The sequence below is a fragment of the Alosa alosa genome, chromosome 17 (genome assembly GCF_017589495.1).
Source record: "Alosa alosa isolate M-15738 ecotype Scorff River chromosome 17, AALO_Geno_1.1, whole genome shotgun sequence".
Lineage (NCBI taxonomy): Eukaryota > Metazoa > Chordata > Actinopteri > Clupeiformes > Clupeidae > Alosa > Alosa alosa.
Genome location: NC_063205.1, coordinates 30,861,006 through 30,886,057, shown reverse-complemented (window position 1 = coordinate 30,886,057; position 25,052 = coordinate 30,861,006). Strand labels below are relative to the sequence as shown.

Genomic DNA, 25,052 nt, shown 5'->3' with positions numbered 1-25,052 from the left:
TGTTCAATACCATTCAACCTCGTCCATAGTCTACATAGGAAGTGCATTTCAATGATGATTTGCCATGTTTTTGTTTCATCTCTTTGTGCCGACGGTCTAAACTACATGCTACTTATTTTCAGATTTGACCACAGAAAGTTTCTTCTCTGGTATATATTGTAACTTTGACATTATCATCACCTACTGATCAGTCATGACAGTTTGAGCACATAGACAGTCAACAGTTTGCAGTGTTTGTGTTCTAGTGTGCATGGAGATTTTTAAAAAAAAAAACAAATGTTGTGTGGACAGCATTATAAATGCAAACAAATTTCTGTTTAAAAAATTACATTAAGATTTGACACTGACAGGAGCCCAGGTTGCATATGACAAAGTACATAGGGGCATGGCTGGATTTGTCTAAGGGTTTCTGCTGTTGAATTTAGTTACGGGTCATTCCACGTCAGTTCAACCAGGGCCCACGCACTTAGGTCTCAAAAAATTCTGAAAAAAATACCAGGTGTACCTATGTTACCCAGGAGACACACTGTAAAATTACTCTTATGTAAGATCAATACTTTCCAAGATACAGCCAGTTTTACAGGGGGAGGGGGGTGTCAATTTTGTTCGGCCTCTTTTTTTTGTCAAAGTTCACAAGCCCACAGCGCAAGAACTAAACCATGTAGGAGGCTCAAATTTTGCATGCTGGTACATAAATAGGAATAGTATGTAGCAAAATCGTCACGTTTGGTCTGGATAATCCTGCATGGTCATAGCTGTCCCTCAAAGTTGATACAAATTGTATTGAAGTTTTTGGCTGGGCTCTGTTTAAGCCTTCAGAAGACATATTTGTACTCAACATAGGCTCTTGATTTATTTTCCTTACTGAGATAAGTAGAAACACTCTCACAAAAAGCAATGAACAGAAGACAAATCCCTTCAGGGTCTGAACAGCAGACCTCACAAGTCTGAAAAATCATTTTGGTTATCATTTTCAGAGCACCCAAACACCTTGTAGGAATATACAAAGATTTTTTTAAATATGTTTTTCTTTATTCTCCATGATCCCTTATTTTTGAAAACACCAATTTGACTTGTTTTATGCAAATCTTTCTTTTTTTATTTTCCACCCTGAACATGGGCAAAATGCACCATTGACATCAATATGTTATATATAAGAGTCACCACACTGCCACCTGTGGTTGTATAGAGTAACCTGTGGTAAGAGTAATTTTACATTGTGTCTCCTGGCTAACATAGGTACACCTGGTAATTTTTTCAGAATTTTTGAGAATTTTTTTTGACGGAAGACCTACACTAAAGGTATTAAATCAGACTGAGGGGTTGGGAGTATGGATAATTATTAAATGGGCCTAAATAAACTTACCTGCATTCCACCGGGTATATCTCTCTGTGTCAATGAACATCTCCACTAACTTTTCAAAGGGCACAGAAACCCTCAGGCTTGGGAGAGAGTGAGTTTCTGCTGCTTTCAGGAAAGCACCTATGTGCACCAGCTTCCCGCTGTCGTGGCTGAAACCAAAGTTGTTTTCCATGTTTCCTACAAAATGACACTGGCACAATTACACTGGCAACTTGAGGTGATGTCATGTATCTCACATGTACATTTTAGAGTTGAAAACTCTTTTAGAAAAGAAACAAATAATAATAATAATAATCATCATTACAATCATCATATCCACCTTATAGAAACAAAGGACACAACCTCTGTGCTCGGGCCCTAAAAATGCTCATTTGTCTGTCTGCTATTTATAGCCTGTAGAATTTTGATGGGTTTAATGAATGCATACAATTGACCCAGCAAATACCCCCCAAAAAATGTGTTACAAAATGCTAAAAATTGAAGGGACTGATTTGACTTCTGCAGATAAACACTTGTATCAACGTGATTTATGTGTCGCATTCTGCAAAATATTGTGAACGCCACCTCGAGATGATGCAGGAAGATGCATGTCTACCCAGCCAATATGTAAAAAAATATGCTAACTTGATTGTGGTCTCTGACATATTCACCCATAGACTGTATATAGAGTCTATGTATCCACCTATCAGGTGATGGGCTATACACGACGACAACTGTGGTAGGCTATACATTTTCCCCTATTTTACTACAAGTAAATAGACTACAATTGTAGACTACAATTGAAAAGCGTAGGCTGTGATAACTTACCCTCTTGAGTGGTCTCATGAGAATTGATGTTACCGTTAAATTGGGATAACACGTCCTCCGGTGTCAGACCTATGAACTCATCCCAAATATTACGCGTGTAAAAGTCCACGGTATGCGCGTTGGCAATACGGAGGGCAATGGCAAGGAAGCGCTGCACACCATCTATTTTTTCCCTTAGAGCAGGCAGTGATAATCCAAAACATTCCATCTCATTTATTTGGTTGAAGTAGGCCTACAAAACAATGCCAAAGTTTCATTGAAAGAAAGACGCTACTAATTCAGTAGATAGTTCTCTACATGTGTGTACGTCCATGAATTTGCGGTTCTTCAGAAGCAACTAATCGAACATATCAAAATGCTGTTAACGAGGGTATATGAGGAAGCCATGTTGATTGTGCCTAATCATATGAAATTTAACTGAAGTTGGAGCTTACTTGCCTCACCAAACATGGATTCTCGACAGAACGAATGTTCATTTTCGATAGAGCTTGCTTTGTAAAGCAGGATGTTCGTCATCAAATCGCGTCTAACTATACATGCGGAGGCCGTGCTGGTGCTGGGTGACTAGAACCAGAGACTGCAAGGGAAGGCTGGAGCAAGATTTTCTTTTACTTTTGTAAAGGGAAAATGGCATCAGTTCATAACGATCAGAAAAATCGTCGAAATATCGTCAGAAATAACGATCGTAAAGCACACCGTTTGGCAGATAGAAAGAAGCAGAAGTGGGTGTCAGAACACAAATTACAGCATGGAAGTTTGAACGAGGGTAAGTATAGGAAAATAGGACTCTTTGTTTTTCCTGTGTGTTTATTATTTCTATTTAATAGAGCGAAACTGTTCCATTACATGAAGGAGACACAGTCTAAAGGCCCATACACGATGCGAAATGACGGTGCGAAAATGCGAAAAATTCGTGTGCGAAATTTGAAAAGTGTACACACCAAGTCCGAACCGATTATTATTATTGTCCCTGTGCGCTGTCATTCTCTCTCCTGCGCAAACAAAATGTGTGCGTTCTATGTAGCCTAGTGCGTAATTCTTCTTCAAGTTGAACAAATGCATTTGGTTATTTTAGGGAAAAATATAAATAGCCTCCCAGATAGCAAAATGTATTTGGCCCGGATCCGGTGAAGCACCCGATTTCGTTCCCCCCCCCCGAATTCCTGTTTCCTTTTACGCTGCTAAACTAAAAGTCTTGCGTAATTGCTAGGTTACCGTACGTACTCACATAAGTAACGTAAGTCGAAACACAACTGGCTGTACGGCAAGCGAAATTTTTCAAACTGTATTTTCTTTCGTTCTGCTGGAAATTGGAAACATCCGTTGCACTTGGCTGTGCTATTTTTCGTAATGTTATTTTTCTAAACCACTGTGATTGCAAATGTATAGGCTATACAACTAGACATTATGTTATGTATATTCGTTTGTTATTTTCAATTTCAACAATATGTTGGGATCCACCCTTAATGCGCCAGCAAGAACATACATTCATGTGACAGATCATTGTCACCTTCACAATTTATCAACTTGGCGCGCTCTGACAATAGATTCCCATTTTTCGCGCACCAGCCCCTATGGGCCGACAAAAAAACAATTAAAAAAAAGTTCCATTCATGAGTCAATATTAGTTTTCAGTTCCACACATTGAATGTTATTGATACAAATAAGCGCTTTAACAAGACAGAATGCCCTATCTCACTTGGAAAATGTTTTTCCCTGTGGTATCCATCCACCACCGTCACATGATTGACAACTCGTTCCCATTATAGTTATTTCATTTATTTTTTCTTTGTAAAATTTAAGTTAAATGGATTAATATAGAGTGGACTATACCATATTAGCCTACAATACCCCCTCCATTGGTTTCAAAAACATTTGAAAGTTATAACAATGACAGGAGATTTAATTACTGACACAATTACGCTATTGCATGCAATTACGCTATTGCAACACATAACGCTATTAATTTTGTCCTATTTCGCTTTCCGTAGACCCAGTTGTGTTTGGTTAGCTCGGGAGGAGGCGTCAATTGCCATGGTTTAGCAAAGGGGAAACAGGAATTCGGTGGGGAACCAAATCGGGTGCTTCACCGGCCCCGGATCTGGGCCGGATCTGCAAAGCGGACCCGGGCCGGTGTCTTTTGGCACAACGGGCCAATACCGTTCCGCATCCGTTTTCATGATCTGGCCCAGCTCTGGGACGGCTCTGAATCGGAAGTGTTTTTTATTTGGCGGATCCGGGCCAAATGTGCAAATTATCGTCATGATCTGGGCCAGATCCGGACCAGATAAGTGTTCGATAGTGGCGATTGCGGCCCTTATTTGGGCCAAATGCGGACCAGCTCATTTTACGTCTGGCACCCATTTGTACTATATAGTCAATGTCACTAACAAATCAAGGAGTTACAGTATTTGTTCAGAATTTCAAGCTTTAAAAAGTTAAGATTGTCAAATGTATAAAGGATTACTAATAAAGCTTTTTAAACAGTAACATCCAATACCCCTAGTTGAACTCAGTAGCCAGTAGTTTGATCATGTATATTGAGTGTTAATTTATTCCAAGATGTTGATAATTTATCTAAAAATCAAAACCTTGTACTAATGTATTTCACCTGTTGAGACAAGAAAGGCAATCAGCACACATGACAATCCTTGGCTAATGCTTCCTGTACAAAAATGACTTGACTCAACATTATCAAGATAGTTAATGATTTGAGTTGAATTTGAGAATAAATGATTTGTGATGCAGTGTGTAATGCTTCCACTAGATTGGAAATGTAAGAATCTTGTTTGAGAAAGATGACAAGTCTTAGTCTTGGAACAAGAAAATTGGAAAAATGTAAAAAGCGTTCCACATTCAGCTTTTAGAGAGACAGTTATCTTTGATTATGAGTGCACCACCCGAATTTCCAAATGACGATTGTCCGTCATACGAATGAGAATTTTAATCCTGATAACACCTTTATGTAATATATTTTGGTAAAACATAGGCTAAACAGTGCAAGATACACTTACCTTACTGAAAGGCAGGATTGCAGACAGGGCACGCCGAATTCACACCAGTCACGCCACCTCAACACCTCGGTCCTGGGGCTGAAGAGACGGGGGAGGAGGGAGAAGGCATGATTAATTCGATACTTGGATACCCGTCTAACAATATAAAATCATTATTTTAACATACAAACACGTATCTCACAACATAGATAGCTCGCCAACATCCCAATTCGTTCCATTGTTAGGGACCTGAAACCAGTCTATACGCCTCTGTAAATTTTCATGGTGGATTACGTAGAATAAGTCGACTAATCGCTGCAGCACTACAAAGAATCTGTCACTGTTTATGTTATAACTAGATTGTAACTCTGTAAAGTGTGTTTTCCATTGCTGCTGCTTCAGTTTTCTCAACCACAATTACCACGAGTTTGAAAATGCTCCCTCCCGCTATGTAGTCAAGATGGCGCACGCTGAGGGCTAAAGATTCTAGAGTGGAGCACGTATCCAGCGTTCCACTTTCAGCTTTTAGAGAGACCTTTATCTTTGATTACGAGTGCACCACCAGGGATTCGAATTTCCAAATGACGATTGTCCGTCGTACAAACGAGAATTTTAATCCCTGATAACACCTTTATGTAATATATTTTGGTTTTTGAGTTTTAAATGTCAGAAACATAGGCTAAACAGTGCTACAAGACTTGACACTTACCTTACTGAAAGGGAGAATTGCAGACAGGGCACGCCAGTCACGCCACCTGAACGCCTCAGTCCTGAGACTGAAGAGACGGGGGCGGAGGGAGGTCGCATCGTGTAAGGCATGATTCATTTGATACTTGGATACACTCCTAACTGTATAAAATCATTATTTTAACATACAAACACGTATCTCACTACATAGAACACATCTCAATTATTTTCTGGCTTACAGAGGATGCGGTAGCAGTTAAGGAATTTGGAAGGAAATTGTGGGTTAAAATCTCAGCCTAAGTTGCTCTAAGGGAGACTAGCCCTGAAGTAACAAGTAAATTGACCAAATTAAGTCGCTTCGGATAAAAAGCGTTGCTAAATTAATTTGTACATGAATAAAATGAACATTTCATTAACCCTTGCTTACCCCAAAAGCTAACGTTATCTAATTGTCCAAGACCAGTTTAAAGTAGCGTAAACGTCAAAAGGAGCCATTAACATTATATGAAAGCAAAAATAATGTATTTCATTCTAATATAGTTGAAGCAAATAGGCTTACCTGAAACAAATCAAACGAACTCTTCTTTTCACTAGCTCTCGTGTTCAGCAACCGCTTTCGTTAATGTCTAACTCCGCTCTGGCGGCGGTAAGGCTGTCGACGAAATCGTTGAACTAAAAATTGCGCTTCCGTTTCACGACGGCTTGCCTTATCAGTTGTGACTGTGCTTCCCGCCCCCTGGTGTCTGATCCGGGTCAATGTCTCCATCACGACAGTAAAACAGGTGACAGTTACACGGATTTGCCAGTTTGAAGGCGGAGTCTGTCCGGAGTCTACTGCTATCTGGGCTGTCATGCAGTTTATGGGCTACAGTGCAGAGTTGGGAAGTTATGGTAGGCCAACTTGGAGTGAATATACAAACAGGGGGAATTCTATCTCTTCTCGTAGCTGAGTAGCCTGATGGTAGGCCGATACACGCAGTGTGTGCGGCGCCACTGACTCGTGCTCTCACGACAACCACGCGTCATCTTAAATAGTCTCACTGTCGCCTTCAAGCAAGCAAAACGATGCTTTGAAAACATCTGTTTCGCAGGAAGGGCGGCCCATACACTGTGCCATCAGTGTCTAATTTATTGAACTTTGGAACTGATAAATATCAATGTATATTTTAAAATCTCACGTACCCCCTGGAGTGCCTTCACGTACCCCCATTTGAGAACCACTGATCTACAGGATGCTAGAAAGTGATGTAGTGTATGCCTGATTCCTGAGTGCATGTGGAGGGAAGACATATGCCATTCTGCGGAATTTGTGTCAGCTGGGTAAGCCGGGAGATAGCTCCCTGACAGACTTATTGACGCTTTTGAGCTCTCACTTCGCACCAAAGCGCAGCGTCATTGTAGAACGTTTTAACCTGATGTGCATATTGGCCTATTTTGGGGATTTTGCCCGAAATGGCACAGAGTCTACTGTAATAGCTCCTGTGTCCTCATACTGTGACCTATCATCAAATGCCTGGTATCCCCTGAAAGCTGAGACCTTGTAGAATTTTTAGAAACTGTCAGAATGACTCTGTTATGTACTATCAAAGTGCTACAGTAGCTGGAATATTGATTTTTCTTTCAGGGCGGTTATGTAAAATCCTGGAAATGGCCACATTTCAGATGTGAAAAGTCCCTTATATTGCCATTGAAACACATCAGGGGCCCACTCCCAGGTGTTGTGAAGATAAATATCAAAGGAAATGTTTGTACAATGAAGTATGACCCCTTTAGAGCCATTTTTGTGTGGAAATGCATATGCGTTTTGCTCAGTGTCCTTTTGGAGACTCCAAAAGGGACCTTTGGTTACCCAAAACGCATACTCCAAATAAAGTCTAATAACAGAAGAACCCCTTGGCCTAGAATCATGATCTTGGTCTCAAATGAAAGCTGACACCCAGGGGGTTGCATCTGGCTCAGTCAGAGATGGCTGTGGTACTGTTTTACAGAGGTATTACTTCACACAAAACTCTACTTTTGCCAAAACGCCTCAAGAATTTCAATAAAAAAAATGACAAACAATGTGATATAGTGCAAATTTGTATTTGTAAAAGTAAATTTGTAATAGTGCAAACATTTGTAAAAGGCAAATATGAAAAAAGGTGAAGAGCAGCAAAATGGCTTCAGTGCAAACATAAGTAAAACAAAATATGAGGGAAACTATTTACATTTGGCACAATAGAATGCAATAAAGTGCACAGTAGAACACACAAAAATAATAATATGAATAGAATAAGAATAGGAATAATAGTGTAGAAAAACTATTTACAAAGGGCTCATAGAAAACTATTTACAAATGGCAGTGTAAACACTTTACACTCCCTCCTCTTGCTCTCTTCCTTGAAGCCGGCTCCCAGTCTTCATCGCTGAATTAGTCATCACTATCACTGAAGAGAACAGAGACAAAACAATCAAACCATATACACACAGGAGCACATTCGATGCACACTACATTTGCATTCCCTCCCCTATGACTGCATGTTCACAATACCACAGGCCCATGCTCTCACTCCACCTCCAGTACAAACTATACCCCACACACACATCAGTCAGCTTAGCCCCCCCCCCCGTCCTTCAGACTAATACAGGACACTCACCTTCCCCCTACTTCTCTCTCTCACACACACACAGGTAGATTGCATCCCCTCCCCCATGACACCTAGGTCTCTGTCACCCCCCATCCCCTGTGTGTGTGTCTCTCTCTCACACACACACACACACAGGTAGATTGCATCCCCTCCCCCATGACAACTAGGTCCCTCTCACCCCCCATCCCCCTGTGTGTGTGTCTTTCTCTTTCTTATACACACACACACACAGGTAGATTGCATCCCCTCCCCCATGGCAATGTACTCAATCAGTGGAGTTGTACAGTCATATTGGCCACTAACCCTAACATCCCAATTATGTAAAGTAAATAATAAATATAAATATATACATAAACATACCATATATCTGTCTTTCTCTTTTCTTATATGCACACACACACACAGGTAGATTGCATCCCTCACCCATGGCAATGTACTCAATCAATGGAGTTGTACAGTCATATTGGCTACTAACCCTAACATCCCAATTATGTAAAGTAAATAATAAATATAAATATATACATAAACATATCATATATCGAGGTTTCTGTTACAAATACATAGTGTTTACTCACCGTTCAAAGCAGGGGTCCTTTCCTTCTAAGAAGTCCATGTATCCTTCAGAGTCTTCTGAAACTTCACTCTCCTCAATGTCACTTATCTCTTCATCACTTTTTTTAGACTTTCACTCAAACTGCTGGTACTTTCCTCAGCTGGTTCGACCTCCACATTCTTCTTCTTTGCCTGTCTTTTTAGGCATGTTTTCTTTATTCTTCTTCCAAAGATCCAACTGTAAAAGTGCGACTGTATTCCTCTGGCCTTCGTTCAGACTAGTAAGCTATCGTTACGCTACAAACGAAGGTGCACTCGATTTCCCAGAGTTCCCCTCACGGAGGGGGTTGTAACATACGTCGTTCGAAAGGTCTACTCATTGGCTACAAGACTATCTTTGAACCATCCCCGTAGCTTGTCATAGGCCAGAGCTATTGTCAGGCCATCCTAAAAAATTTTTTGTTTGCAGTAACAGCCAAAAAAATTAAAAATGGGTCGGTAGGTAGGTCAATATTTTTTTTTTTCAAGATTCAAAGTAAAAAAAAAAGTACAATTTTGGTCATGGTGATTACGTAGGAATGAATTTACACAAATGTGCATATCATTGGTGTAACTGACTGGGTCTTCAACCCGTGCCTTCAGGAAGCACCATTGCAAACCTCATTCTGATGCAGGTTATATAGACCAGCCTTTCTCAAACTTCTTTGACCTGAGGCCCGGTCATGGCAGACTTTTGGGTCATAAGGCTCATCTACATGTACCCAGAAAGAAGGCTACAATAGCTCTTGGCCACAATAGCTCTTGGCCACGTTATATTGAAATTTGACTATACAATACTCAATGCTATACAGTGTATTATACAGTCTCTGCTCTGTTTCTAAGGGCGTTCCAAAAACAACGTCGTTCTATTAAGTTTCGTTAAATAAATAAATAGCCTTCCAACAGGTTGAAGCGGAGCTTTGATACCAACGTTATCGATTAGTTTCAGTTTCTCTCGGCGAGGGGCATTGAATGAATGCTCATACCACCACTTAATTGTAGGGCTCCATGTTTAATGACATCGATAGCAGAAACATTTGTTTTCTTTTACCGTCGATCCAGCGGTTTCTTGATCAACTAAAGCAAATTATCAGATGAAGCACGGGCCTAATTTCCTCCCGACTCCAGCGGACCAGCAGTCTCCATGTTGCGGACCCATATTTTGAGAAATGCTGAATAGACCACAACCAATTTCAATACTCCGACACGGTCACCGTTAGACTAGGGGAGAAGGGATGAGAAAAGATCTGGCCACAGTTCTTCCAGAACCGTGCCAAGTAAAAGCGTTATCAGTTTGTGTGAATGAAGCGGCGTAGGCCATAGTGTGACATCGTAAAACCAATGGTGTAGAGATGGCGCCACAGGTTTTTTTTTAAAGTGAGCCACGTTTGCATGTAGGCAATTTATATTCACAATACTTGGGCCTACTAAAAGAAATATTATTTTATTGCATTTGTATTGGTTGTTTAGAGTAAAAAAAAACCAATTGGTCGGTATTAGCATGAAGTTTACAACCCGGCAAGTCGATTCGGACTAAAAGGGGAAAAAATAAATATTTGGGTCGGTTCTAAATTGACAGGGTCGGTCGGGTTACGGCAAACGAAAATATTTTTAAGGATGGCCTCAATCAAAGCTAACTTGTCCATTAGGCAGCTCGCATGGCTATCATGCTTCTAACACATGTTTCTCGACAACGGCGTCCACACAAAGTTGTCACTGGTGTCTCGTTACTCAGGAGAACTTCCTGAACGCGCTGAGTGGTGTGAATCGGTGATACATAGGATAAAGTATACGAAATATGTGGTTTTCTGTCAGAAAAAAGTTATCGTTTGTTTTTTAGCAACAAAAGCGGTACTGTTTGGGTGGAATTATGCATCTTATGCAGCGTAATGTCGACAAAAACACGGTGGATATTCGATTCTCTGGCTTCTTATGAACAGTATGAGACCAAGCATGTTGGAGTAGTATGAAGCCGGGATGTACACAAAGGCTGTAAGGTGAGGAGACACGGTGGTGGTGGGGGGCATTTAATGCATTGACTAGTGATACAAGTTGTAGGTTTTAGCCATTCGGGATGGGTTTCATTCAGTCGACCACGGGTCTCAAATGAATCCTGAGGCTCTGGGCTTTCCAATGGTGTATGCCATGACTATGTAGCTAGCACAATGACTGGCCACGATTGACTTTACATTGAGATTAGTGATTGAGCGAGTGATTTGTGTCGGTACCGGAACAAATGATGCACAACAGGTTAAGTTTCATTTGAAAGTCAGACAACAAGGCCAGTCAGTCGCAGCCTTTGTAGCTGAATTGAGGAGACTCACAGAACACTGTGCATTTGAAACATCACTCAATGACATGCTTAGGGATAGACTGGTATGTGGCATAAACAACGACCACATCCAACGCCGTCTGTTAGCAGAACCGGATGATAAACTGACTTTAGCGAGGGCAATGGATTTAGCGACAGCTATGGAAACAGCGATGAAAGATGTAGCTGAGTTGCAGCAGCCTGGAACGGAGGGGCCTGTTCTCAAACTACAGCCTGTGGCCTCAAGTCAGAAACCGTTTACTGCAGGGTGTTTTAGATGTGGCGGAACTCACGAGCCTGCAGACTGCCGTTTTGCAGTTTGTCACAACTGCCGGAAAAAAGGACATCTGGCGAGCAAATGCAGGCAGCCCAGACAGAACAGAGGGAACGCACGGGGTGCAGCCCACATGCTGGAGGAAAATTATAAAATCATGAAGTCGAAGATTGCACTCACATGCTGTATAACCTGAGGGAGGAAAATGGGGTAGAGCCATATAAAGAACAACTCTCAGTAAATGGACATGACCTGACGTTTGAAATTGACAGGTGCAGGTGTGACAATCTTGAATGAGGACACATATAAACCTCTACACTTACACCAGAGACAGAGTAGATGTGTTAGGCAAGATGCATGTACAGGTCAACTACAAGTGGCAGATAAAGCAGTTGCCATTACTGGTGGTTAGAGCCCTGGCCCTGCCCAAACCGAGATTGGCTCAAGGCGATTAGACTAGATTGGACAGCCATTTTCAAACTGCAAGTAAGTCAGCAGCAGGAGTTAAATGCTCTACTCTCACAACATGGGGAAGTGTTTAAAAGTGAGCTGGGCACGTTAGTGGGTGCTACTTCTAAGATCTACGTAGACCCAGAGGCCAAGCCTCGGTACTTTAAAGCTAGGCCCTTGCCATATGCACTAAAGGAGAAGGTTGAAACAGAGTTAACCAGATTACAGAGAGAAGGTATCATAGAGCCTGTGAGTTTTTCGGAGTGGGCAGCCCCAATAGTTCCCATTGTTGGCAGTGCTGGGAGGGGGCCAGAGGTTCACAAAACTAGACATTTCTCAGGCTTACCAGCAACTAATATTGGATGAAAATTCCAAAAGATTCACAACAATAAACACACATCGTGGACTCTACCAGTACACCAGGTTGCCCTATGGGGTCTCATCGGCCCCAGGCATTTTTTAGCGCACTATGGATAACTTACTACAAGGACTTTCTCAAGTAGTGGTAAGAGTATACGACATCCTGGTGACTGGGGACGATGATGCCAGCCACCTGCAGAACTTGGGGACAGTACTGGAAAGACTGACAGCAGCAGGACTCCGTCTCCGTTTCTATTTCATGGCACCAGAAGTTGTGTATCTGGGGTACAGAATTAACCACAAAGGGATTCAACCAGTGGCTGACAAAGTTCAAGCAATTGCAAATGCTCCACCACCAACAAACCCAAGACAGCTGAAGTCCTTCTTGGGAATGCTTAATTATTATCACCGATTCTTGCCAAATGTGTCCACCGTGCTTGAGCCTCTACATGAACCCCTAAGAAAAAAAGGAACACCATGGAAATGGGGAAAAACATCAAAGTCAGGCATTCGCGGCAGCAAAAGCGTGTCTCCAGTCAGAACAACTGCTGGTGCATTTTGATGACACTAAACCCCTCTACCTGTCCTGTGATGCATCACCATATGGTGTGGGAGTAGTTTTATCCCACAGGTTTCCAAACGGCACAGACAGACGGATACATGTCACGGTCACGGTCATCAGCAGAACGGGGGTATTCTCAGTTGGAGAAGGAGGCTCTAGCGATAATGTTCGGCCTAAAGAAATTCCACCAGTACCTGTTTGGAAAGCACTGTACCATTGTCACAGACCACAAGCCGTTGCTTGGCCTGTTGGGTGAAAACAAGGGCATCCCGCAACTGGCGGCTGCCAGGATGCAAAGATGGGCATTGACACTGGCAGCCTACGAATACACCTTGGAGTACAAGGAGGGCTCAAAGCATGGGAATGCAGATGCTCTGAGCAGGCTTCCGCTGCCAAGCACACCCATGGTCACACACAGAGAAGGGGAGGTGGTGATGCTCCTGGAACACATGAATGGCACACCGCTGCAAGTCAAGCAGATACGGGACTGGACTCGGAGAGACCATGTGCTGTCCAGAATACAGCAGTGGCTCATGCAAGGCTCTTGGCCAAATGTGTGCACAGACCCTAAAATGCAGCCCTATGTGAGTCGACAACATGAACTCAGCGTGGAGGATGGGTGCATACTGTGGGGGAGTAGAGTGGTAATACTACCTCAAGGGAGACAGACCATGATTGAAGAGTTGCATGAAGCCCATCCAGGAGTTTCTAGGATGAAAGCATTGGCCCGCAGCTATGTGTGGTGGCCGAACATGGACACAGATCTGGAGACAGCAGTGCGCAGATGTCATGCGTGTCAGTCCAACCAAGCCACCCCAGCATCAGCACCGTTGCATCCGTGGGAGTGGCCTAACCAACCATGGATGAGGCTACATCTGGATTTTTGCAGGCCAGTGTTTCTGATTGTTATTGATGCCTACTCTAAGTGGATTTAGGCCCACTCAATGCATACCATAACGTCAGCCTCGACCATAGAGAAGTTGAGGACTATCTTCGCCACCCATGGAATTCCAGCTGTTGTGGTCAGCGATAATGGGCCAAGCCTGGTCAGTGCTGAGTTCAAACAATTCCTACAGAAAAACGGCATAAAACACGTAACTACAGCACCTTACCACCCATCCTCAAATGGCTGTGCAGAGCGTGCTGTGCGCGTGTTCAAGGACGGAATTAAGAAGATGGGGGAGGGGAGTGTGGAGACCAAGCTATCCAGATTCTTGTTTAAGTATCGATCAACCCCTCGGACCACCACTGGAGTCACACCTGCTGAGCTTCTCATGAACCGGAGAATCAGGACTCAGTTAGATTTAGTGTGGCCATCACTAGCTGACAAAGTCGGACTGAAACAGGCCACACAAAAAGAATATCATGACCAGCATGCCCGATACCGGGCGTTCACGCAGTCGGACCCAGTCTATGTGAGAGGGTACTCGGGCCAAAAGTGGATTCGGGCCATGCTCATGGAGAGGACGGGACCAGTATCATGGAAGGTGAAAACACAGGATAGTAAGCTGGTAAGACGACATCAGGATCAAATTCGTCCACGGTATGATCAGAAACTGACTGAGGCCACCAGTCTCCAAGAAGAAAGTTTACCGGTGGATCCGACGGGCCCACCTCTGGCAGAACCTGAGCATCGGGCACCAGAGACTGTTGAGCAAGCACCCCCTGAACAGTGTCTGGAGGAGGGTGTCCGTCATCAGATGACAGTTAGGAAGGCACCTACTTATCTCAAGGATTATGTCCTTTCTGAAGAGATAAAGAATAAACCCCGTAGGTGCCTCGAGGAGGGTAGTCAACCCCTACCTCGTAGTTAGAGTTTGTTGTTCATTGTTTGAAAGAGAAAAAAAAGGGGAAATAAAAAATGTGTGTCTTTGTGGACTATGGGGGGAGGGAATGTTGCATAGTGAATGTTAGACAGTCAGAACCACTAGGGGGTCCAGTGAGTCAGGTCAGTGAGTGATCTACAGGATGCTAGAAAGTGATGTAGTGTATGCCTGAAGTTGAAAAGGAATAAAAACATTTAAGTTAACCGTGAAGCCTAGTCACTTTATTACAATGACCATAGCCTATCATGTACTGTAGGCTACAACTCTCAAAACCATTTCACACGCGTCACATGCATCAGAAGTCAAGTTATCTGCTAAGGAGTGGAGGGCACAGCCCATCAGAGACCGCCTGTAGAAATGAGCATGGGATAAAATCCCACTGCTGCAACAAGTGGTTAAAAGTGGTTGATCAGCTTGTATGGTGATGATCAACACACAGCAAAAACTAGGCTAATAATGATACCAGTTGTTATCTTACCATTATAAGGTCCACAGAAAGTTTTTCACAGAGTTCCACATTGGGCTACTTCAGTAGAAATATATTTGTCTGTGTAGGTGGGATTGCCTGGAATCTATTATATACATTCATGTATTTGTATTTGGTAAGGTCTGCTGTTTATTTTGATATGGTTTGGGTGAAGAGTTTGTGATATTTCACTGAAATTAATGGGTGGGCAGAGCTGTGCGCAGAATGCAAATATGACTGAATTTCTTGCAAGCGTCAATTTTCTTGTTTAAACTGTTTATCACAGCAACTCGCTAATATCATTAAAACCTTGGGTTTCGTTTGTTCACAGGATATGCGTGTGACAAGTGCTCTGCGTGCAATTCAGAGAGGTAGGAGTGTAAATTTGGATGCAATTTCCATCAGTTGGCCATATAGTTAGGTGGGACAGAAGACACATTTGGAGGGGCATTGCCCCCCAGCCCCATTCTAGATCCGACTATGGTTCAATAGCCGAAAAATTGGACTTGGTGTGTACGTGCCTTAATAATTTAAATAATACTCATCATAACACAATGTTGACAAAGTATTGCTAGTTAACACTCAGAATTGTCATCCCAAATTGCGGCTGTTGTTATGAAGTCCACAAGTTTTGCATTATGATGACCCGGGATAATGGCAAGGTTTTGAATATAAGGACTCACAGATTTGCAAGTTGCTCATTCTTCATTAGCAACATAACAACTTGTAACATAATTTGATGGGGAGCAGTTATCAGATGCAGAGATGGCAAGGTTTTGAAATTGAATGCTCATTTAGTTTTCTATTTTGTCACGCAGGTTTGGGGTTTGCTTTCAAAAGGAGGGAAAAAGTTAAACATGAATACAATAAACTTTGTCGAAAGCAACGTAAAAACAAGGGAGAGGAAACATTTTTAACAGATAAGTATCCAGAACATCTTGAACACCTTTATTTGGCTGAGGAGCAAAGACAAAGAAATGAAGAACTTAAGAAAAGACATGGTCGGACTGAAAGGAAAACCGCTTCAATGGGAAAGGAGGAAGAGGAGGAGGACCGACACAAATTCTGCCCTGACAATGTCAGTATCATCACAGCAGCTGACCAGGCAGTTTGTTCTGACCAGACCAACAATGTCAGTACACAGTTTCCTCCAGCATCAACTCCACAGTCAGACAGGTAACACCATACTTCAACTCTTAAGTTGGCATTTGGAATATTGAACTGAATCTTGACATCGACATTTAAAAAATCATATCGCAATCCGCAATCACAATCAAAATATCTGTCAGAAAAATCACAATTAGATATTTTCCCCAAATAGTAACCATTTGAAAAAAAGAAATTAGCCTGACAAAGCCCTTAGTGATGTTAGAACTGCTACACTTTGTGTTGTGTCAAACAACAATGCCTCTTAGGCCTCAATGTAACCTGGCATAATAATGACCTTCCATATGAAAAAGTCCACATCCCTTGATCATCTTTATTATCATTCTTTATATCTCCCTCTAGGATGAAGAAAAGATGGAAGATGACCTCTTACAGCCAGACCAAGGAGGACTATGAGAAACAGAGAGAGGAGCGTGAGCGAAAAAACGAGGTAGGAAAATGTACTACTATGTACTGTGTTTCACTTGCCAGGGCTTTAGAGTGTGACCAATTTGGTCACACATGCAACCAAAATGTTTTGCAAAAGTAAACATAAAGACTACATTTTTTCCTGGGTTGCACTGGTGCACCTAACGCCTAGACTTTCCTCACATCAGCTGTCTCTCCACAAACTAAGCCTTTGTTCTCTTTTGACTAGTGTTGCACAGTGCATCAATACTACAAAAGTTTTGCAATACCCTGAAATTAGAAACGTTACAATACCAAATTTTATTAGTAGGCTATCGATACTTTTAAGAATGACAGTCGGTGCTTCCCGTAGCCTATGTGTCTTCTCCTCACACACACACACAGCTTTTAACCTGCAGCTATCATGTCATAATATAAGTACTGCGATGCATGGCTGCTAGTTTAAGTGAGGCCTAGGCCAATGTTAAATTGATTTGCTGACTTGCACCTCTAAAGTTTGTGTTGCTAACCTACCTTGGGAATTTAGTTCATTTAAGCCTACTGTTGGGTTTAATGACATTTCCGAAATAAGCTACACAACCTATTGGCAAACTTTTACATCTTGAGAGAATTCCTTCTAGGTAACTAAACCGTTAGCTCATGTGTCATGTCTGTCATTCATGCTTACCAAAATTATACAAAATGATCATTGCAAGACATAGAAAACATAATGAATTGCATCTATTTTCCTCTAGCCTAAAACCGTGACAATGAAAGCTAATTTCACATTCTTCTTAAAGTGACAGCTACTCAGTTAGACCTACAAACCACCACTGTAATGACATTCAAGACTAGTGTAATAGATAAAAAAATCAATATGAATACTAAATATTTGTAGCTATTAGTAATAATGCAGATCATATATACTATAAATTATTAACACAAGTTTATTAATTCCAAAATGTGACCCTGCAAGGCGAAAGCAGTCGCTTTGGTAAAATGTACAAAATTATGTTATTGAACTCACACGAACAGCCATAAACTAAGCTTTCCAACGATATGTATATTGAGGGTATTGCAAAAAGTATCGCTAAGATAACCGCATCCAAAGTTGGCATGGTTCTCCTGTCACGATACGCCAGGAGAAAATCACCTTTTTAAGTAAATTGTCACGTGTGATAGTGTGAGGGCACAGCTATGATTAGCCTTACTGTAGTGTGACTTTGAAGCGGATGACTGACTATGCAGTTTCAACCGTGCAATGAGTCTTTTTTGCCCCCTAGTTAATACCTGGGGCACTATAGAATATAATTAATGCATTTCGGGGGAAGTAAGGGGAGAGGAAGTTCTGTGTACACAGATTGTGTATAGCCTAGCCTACTTTTAAAATGCGCTAGCCTACTTGAATGGAAAACTTCTGCTGGTCCCTAAAATGAAGCCAGGATATTTCATGCTTTTGACCATTCGTGCCCTGAAAGGCAAGTCTTTTCACATTCATATTCAGTTACATCTGCCAAGAACGATATAGAGCTGACACAACGAGTAGCCTAATGAGTAAATTAGCTCTACCGTACCCTACCGTAAAACCTTATCGTGCCGTGGACAAAGGGAATGACTGCTAATTTGTTGAATCTTCACCTAAATAAAGTAAGGGTTTAACAGTCAAAATGTATGTTTGTCCGTGAAATTTGTTCACAATATTAAAGTGTAGACTGTATACTGTCGAACTATGCGAAAATGTGAAATTTGACATTTTAACCTGTACGTTTGTTTATCATGGATTTTCTCAAAATAGCACCGTGCGCAAAACGACTGGTTTCGCCTTATAGATGAATCTAAAGTCACACAGGTGTTTTTTTTCAAAAGAATGCCTTCCCTCTGACTTCAGCTGAAGCCTGGCCTGCCTCGGAAAGGTGCTCAAAGTGGTTAAGCAGAGCCTTGTAGGACCCTGCAAGGACTTTGAGTGCACAATGCATGTGTGGGGTCCACCGAGTGCCATCCACCCGGTTAGGTTTCAGGAACGTGTCTCCCAGGGTAGAGGCAATCTATTGCACTTCCCTCAGTGCTTTGGATGACTTCCTATAGTGTTTGTGGATTTTGCGCCGGGACCTCTTTAACATTCTCAATTAGATTAATGTCCTTTACTGTATCAAGTATGGCAAGCTCTAACCTGTGAGCAACACAGTGCGTGATTATGGCGCATTCTGAGTGCTGTTTGATGCGGGTGGCTACACTGTTGTTTCTGCCCATATTCACAGCTGCTCCATCACATGCCACACCAACAAGCTTCTCCTTCCAATCATCAATGCCGTGATCCGCAAAGGCCTTTTGTATGGCATCATTAAATCCTTGGGCATGGGCGTGTATGACAGGCTGGAGGCTGAAATACAACGTCTTGGCCACTCCATCACATGCATATCTCACATAGATGACTTCCACGTCCTGTGCAGTGTTGTCTGTCGACCCATCAAATTAGATGGATATGCCTGTGGCCTTTCTCAAGCCATTAATGACTGACTGACGGATGCTGTCAGCAATGTATGGTGTAAGTCTGGAAAATAAAAAAACAGGAAAATGAATAAGTGTTATATAGGCCGAAGTTTTTGCTTCTTCAAACATCATAACTGTAGTCTATTTTTACTTTTACTGTAGTGTTGTAATACATTAGACATCCAATAATCATTTTAGAAAACCTTACCTTATTCAACTTTTATTAAACAATGACTTTTAACACAATCATGTTAATACATTTCATTAATGCAATTAGCAATCATGTAGGTCTAAGATAAGTTGTCATATACAGCACTTTGTTTTAATTACATTAAATCACAATTATGCAGTTACTATGAATTGATTAATATATGATTAATATAAGAAATTGTATTTATATTAAACCAGTAGGCCTAGGTCTGGACAGATTGCAATAAATAGAATAAATAAATAGGTAGAATATTGTGTTTGTCCCGGCAGAAAAAAAAAACATAGCCTACCTTCTACATGCTTGATCTGAACCGTAGCTCATCAATTTTGCCAGGTCCCAACCCATTCTTTATTTGAAGTTGAAGTAGGCGTGGCAAGGAGTTGAACGGTCAAATTTGAGTATGTGGTACACCGTGTTGAACAGCTTGCAAAGGATCGAATGGTGCGCGTCACTAATTTTCTGCATGGCGGAATACATTGGCCCTCAATTGGAGTGCCCGCCTCCGCACGTTCTGATTCGATGAATCGCTTTGCAGCTTGACCGTGTGGCCTTGACTGCCAGTGCTTATCTAGTCCTGTCGTCCTATACAACTCGTTTCCCTGGACCAGTGAACTGTTTCTGTCACTTAACGAAGGATATTTTATGCAGGGTCGGCAGAACAGTTTACCTGCTTCCTCGAAAATGCCGGGGCACTTCGCCTGCCATCCCTTAACAAAACATAGCTTCCTTTTTTTCATCGCTTCAGGCTCCGAGTCATCGCCATTGTTAACAACATTGACAACGTTAACGTTGGTTAACGTTGAGCCATCGTGATAGTATAGTGTAGTGTTAAAGTTTCCTTAGATACTTGCTGAAGAGTCCTTTGTAACGAGTGAAAATGTAACAAATTTTGACTGGGAGCGGGAATCATAAAAAAACCTGACACATTCATAAATATCAAGGATTAAATACCATCGATAAAATATCATGTTTGCACAAAGAATAATAATAACAACAACAACAACAATAAAAAAAGCAAAATAATTAGACTTATGTGGGGAAATTTTGTGGTTGTCACTGGGGCAACCAGGGGTGAGAGACTGGTTTGGGCAACCGTTAATATCGGAGCCCTGGTTATACCGCTTCTTGGTGTATTATACAGTGGTATCTGACTAGTTTCTTACCTCCGTTGTTGACCGCTTTCTCAGAGAGCAGCAACACGGCACCTGCCCTACTCCTGACCATTGCCAGTGCTCCATCTGTTGTGACACCAACCATAGATGCCAGGTGCCAGGTTTACTTTGTATGCATCGAGACTGCGACACACAGCATCACGAAATGTCGACTCCCTTTGTTGTGTCTTTCATACTCTCAATGCTTAGCAGCTCCTCGCCAATGTCAAAGTTCTCTGTGACTGTTCGGATGAAAATCAGCAATTGCGCTGTATCGGAAATAAATGTGCTTTCATCCATTGCAATGGAAACGAAACACTGTCACGGAACTTTGTTTTTTGCTCTGGGCATACAATGTTGGCCACTTTCAACATGCAGTCTCGCACAAATTCTCTGTCACTAAATGGCTTGCTCTGCTTAGTTATTTGTTGAGCTACCACGTAGCTAGCCTGTGTTACAGCTTCAGCCGGTTTTAGCCAAATTTGTGAAAACTGACTGCTAGGGGTGGCTAATGTATATGAGAAATCCCATAGAGAACGGTTAGCATAATCGATAAACGTAGTGCGAACTTCAGTCCATTTACAAAAGGGTTACATGAGAAGAGTTCTTTGCTTACAACTGACTATTAAAATAGTAGCCGCACAAAATCCCAAGTAGGCTAGTCTAGCTGCACAAAATAAACATTAGGCGTGTGTGTGACAACGTGGACCCACTAGCGATCATGTGACACGTGCTCTGCAGCAGTCAGGGCTTCTCTCGCATACACCTCCTGGATTTAGTGAATGTATGAGGTTTCAATGCCTGATTTCGAGTGTTATTTCCACATAAGTAATTTAAATACTCGATAATGTAAATTTGCACATCCTGTATCCTCTTTTAAGTTGTTCAACCTTACTGGTGCGCTCCTTGGCACTGAATTTATCGTAGGTTTTACGTTTGGTATCATAATGGCGTTTTATATTGAAGTCCTTGCCCACTGCAATTACCTGCCTGCAGATCAGGCAAACGACTTTATCCGACCTGAGAGGTTCGACAAAGTAATCGTTTGTCCATTTATCTTGAAACTGCCTTTTCTCCTCGCTGACGTAACGTTTTTTCTCTCGAGGGGCCCGGCTCCCGCTCTGGCTCTCGCTCCACCATCTCCATCTTATCTTCACACAACCACAGTTCTGTTGATGGCCTTCTGGGAGTGAGGTCAATTGCGATCGGTCGGTCCCGTGACCGCTTATGCCTATAGATGCCGCTAAACACCACTAAACGGAGATTCATTCTTTCAAAGCAATTTAATGTACACTTTTAACATTTTTACAGATGTTATTGTGGGCTGCCAGAAATGTTTCGGGGGGGCACTTTGAGAACCTATGTTGTATTACCACTAGATGGACAGACCTAGTTACATGACTAGGGCTGTTACATGTCAGAGACTTTCAAATAAGGAGACTCAGCACTCAAAGAATCTCACATAGACATGGATGGGGTGAGTTTGTAATGTAAATATAGCAATCGTCTATACACATCCTGCCCCTTCCACCGCCAAAAGTTGACATTGTGCCATGGTGTGGTATGTTGTGAATACATTGTGCCAATCATGTGTTGTGATCATAAGTGCCCAAAGTGCGTTGCAATATGGCCGCAGAGTGGAGGGACTTGCCTAAAAGGACTCTGACGATATCTCATACCACATTCCACTGTTGCAAGAGTGCATTGATCAAAGGTGTGATCAAATGTACTAAGTGGGCAGAACCAGGCTGACCTGAATAAGTCAAGGGTGTCATTAGAGTCAACTAATAGCATTGTTAAGCAATATCTTTTAACGGAATTCATCGGATTAGATTACAGCCTGAGTAGACAAGAATATCTAATATCTCATCTATTGTAAGCCTATATGACCACAGGAAATAAAGGTTTGTAGATTGATTTGTAGATTGTTCTTATAAGTGATTTATGTTTCGCCACCATTCTCTTTGAAGTAGGCACATTGTGCAGGGATACATGGGTCCCAGTGCTCCTGCTAAGGTTGGAACTTCCGGAAGGTATACTTTTGAATAATATGAGGCTATTGGTATGTGTAGTATACAAATGTAACACTCCCACTAAGCAGACTATTAAAACCATGTATCGTAGCCCACTATCAGGCCTAAGCAATACACACACAGGGAGGCGTTTACATGGGATGCACCAGGCAGGATATGTCTAGGGTTACTCTCTCGCATAGGGTGTCAAAAGGCCTGGGCTAGCCTATGGAAATGGCTACTATAAAAATGTATTATTAAACCTGTTACAGTATTAAACCTCCCTTGCAGTGAATATTATTATAAACAGTGTGAGCCCCCACTTTGAGTTACAACTGAAAGAATTTATTCTAAATAGTGAATGTAAATGTAAAAAGCAATAACTGAATTGTAAATACTACTGACACGGTAGCTACCGTAAAGCCCTTGGCAGGTGTTATATTTAAAAGGCAGAAATTGGCATTTATTCATTCCAACCGGCAATGATTGGCAGTGTAAACGCACACATATAAACAAAAAAAACACCCAGGATTTAAACAAATAATCTGGGGTACCCATTTGTTGGCACGCTTTTAATGAACAAACGTTCTTTCTACTCACATAGCTGTTGAATGGTGGATAGTATTGTCAATGACCAATGCGTCGAGTATAATGAACACTTTACACTAACAATGTGGGACATCCCATTGACAGGGCCTACATGATGAATGGGGAATGCATGAAATATGGGAAATACTTTTGAAACTGAATCATGTTGTTTTCATAGGAATATCAAAAATATACAGCAGCGAAAGAGGAGGCCCTTCGAAAGTATAAAGAGAAGAAAAAGGCAACATATCAACTGCTGAAGAAAAAAAAACCAAGAAAGGCCAACCCAACTTGAATGCACAGATGGAACTGCTGCTTCAGAAGATCCAAGACACAAAAAAATGACAAGGAGAGTATAATCCTTGTTTTGGACAAAATGACAGACACTTGGAAATTAAAGACCATAAGCAACTGTACATACTAGACCAAGTCAAAGTTTTCAGATTGTGTCTATCTTAAACTGTATTTAGAGTGGTTATATTTAATTGATTTGTGGTATACAATTAACAATGATTGTACTGTCCTAATTATATTCATAATCTTCACTGCAGTTTATTATGACTGCCTATTAAGTTTTTGTAAAATTGAGGATTTGTGGAAGATGTCCACATAATGAATAAAGCTTTTCGTAGATCAGAAAGCTGATGGCATTTGTGAAGATTGGTGATTTTAAGGTCTGTTTTCTTGGACTTATAGGAAGCTCCAGTAAATTGGCCAATCCATTGTACAGTTAAAGGTGCTATGTGGCATATTTTTAGTTTAAAATATCCAAAATTACCTTAAAATGCCAACAGAATGTAAATACACAACCTTTTTGTTGGTAACGCCTAAAAACCGTTGTCCAGATATCCGTCGAAGTTGGCATGCAAACCAACTAGTTGCGAGCTGGCTTTTTAAAGGACCTAGTTAATCATCACAGCTTGAGCTGTTCTCAAGGTCCTCTCTGACAACATGCTGAAAGACATCTGAGTAGGCTCTGTGATGTCAAAACGGTATACCGATATATTCATTTCATTGTCAAAATGTGGGTTCTGCACAGCTTTTCTTCAAAGGGGTAGGGGTGGGGTGTGGGGGTCTCCATTTCTTTCAGTTTGTTTTAGTGACACTGGCCAATTACTATAGCTGTTTTCTCAAAATTAATTTACTCAGTGGCAGAAATCTCCACTTCATAGTGCTTGCATCATTCTTCCTTGGTTTATTCCTGCATATAAACAGCCGTGGCCTACTGGTTAGCGCTTCGGACTTGTAACCGGAGGGTTGCCGGTTCGAACCCCGACCAGTAGGCACGGCTGAAGTGCCCTTGAGCAAGGCATCTAACCCCTCACTGCTCCCCGAGCGCCGCTGTTGTTGTAGGCAGCTCACTGCACCAGGATTAGTGTGTGCTTCACCTCACTGTGTGCTGAGTGTTTTACTAATTCACAGATTGGGATAAATGCAGAGACCAAATTTCCCTCACGGGTTTAAAAGAGTATACTTGTAATTATTCTCAAGAGTTTTACAGTTAGTTTTTTTTTCCTGATTAGGCTACTTCCAGTATTGTGATTTATGACATTATAAAACAGATATTCAAATGCAGTCTGTAAAAAATGTTCTACAGTATTTAGGGTACTGTTCGTAAACCTGATTTTTATCCCAGGTTCAGATTACTGTTGGAAATATATGCAATCTAGCCTAATGCATTTGAGTAGATCCTTATTTGCTACACAGCCTACAATTGAAAACATACAAC

General features: G+C 41.7%; 2 protein-coding genes across 2 annotated transcripts in view; one reads left to right on the top strand and one right to left on the bottom strand.

The window, feature by feature from the left end:
* mettl25 (methyltransferase like 25) overlaps positions 1-2,565 on the bottom strand; it is a 44,904-nt gene extending 42,339 nt beyond the window's left edge. Inside the window, exons 1-2 of the mRNA XM_048268440.1 lie at positions 2,171-2,565; positions 1,367-1,540 (exon numbers count right to left, since the gene is read on the bottom strand). Of these exons, the coding sequence (XP_048124397.1) occupies positions 1,367-1,540; positions 2,171-2,378 (382 nt within the window). The 5' untranslated portion in view covers positions 2,379-2,565. The remainder of the gene's footprint in view (positions 1-1,366; positions 1,541-2,170) is intronic.
* Positions 2,566-2,699: 134 nt separating this feature from the next.
* Positions 2,700-23,968, top strand: ccdc59 (coiled-coil domain containing 59). Its single transcript, XM_048268441.1, is given in 5 exon segments — positions 2,700-2,936; positions 16,136-16,493; positions 16,827-16,914; positions 23,502-23,585; positions 23,588-23,968. Coding segments are annotated over 5 exon segments (750 nt in total). The 5' UTR covers positions 2,700-2,797; the 3' UTR covers positions 23,669-23,968.
* Positions 23,969-25,052: the final 1,084 nt, after the last annotated feature.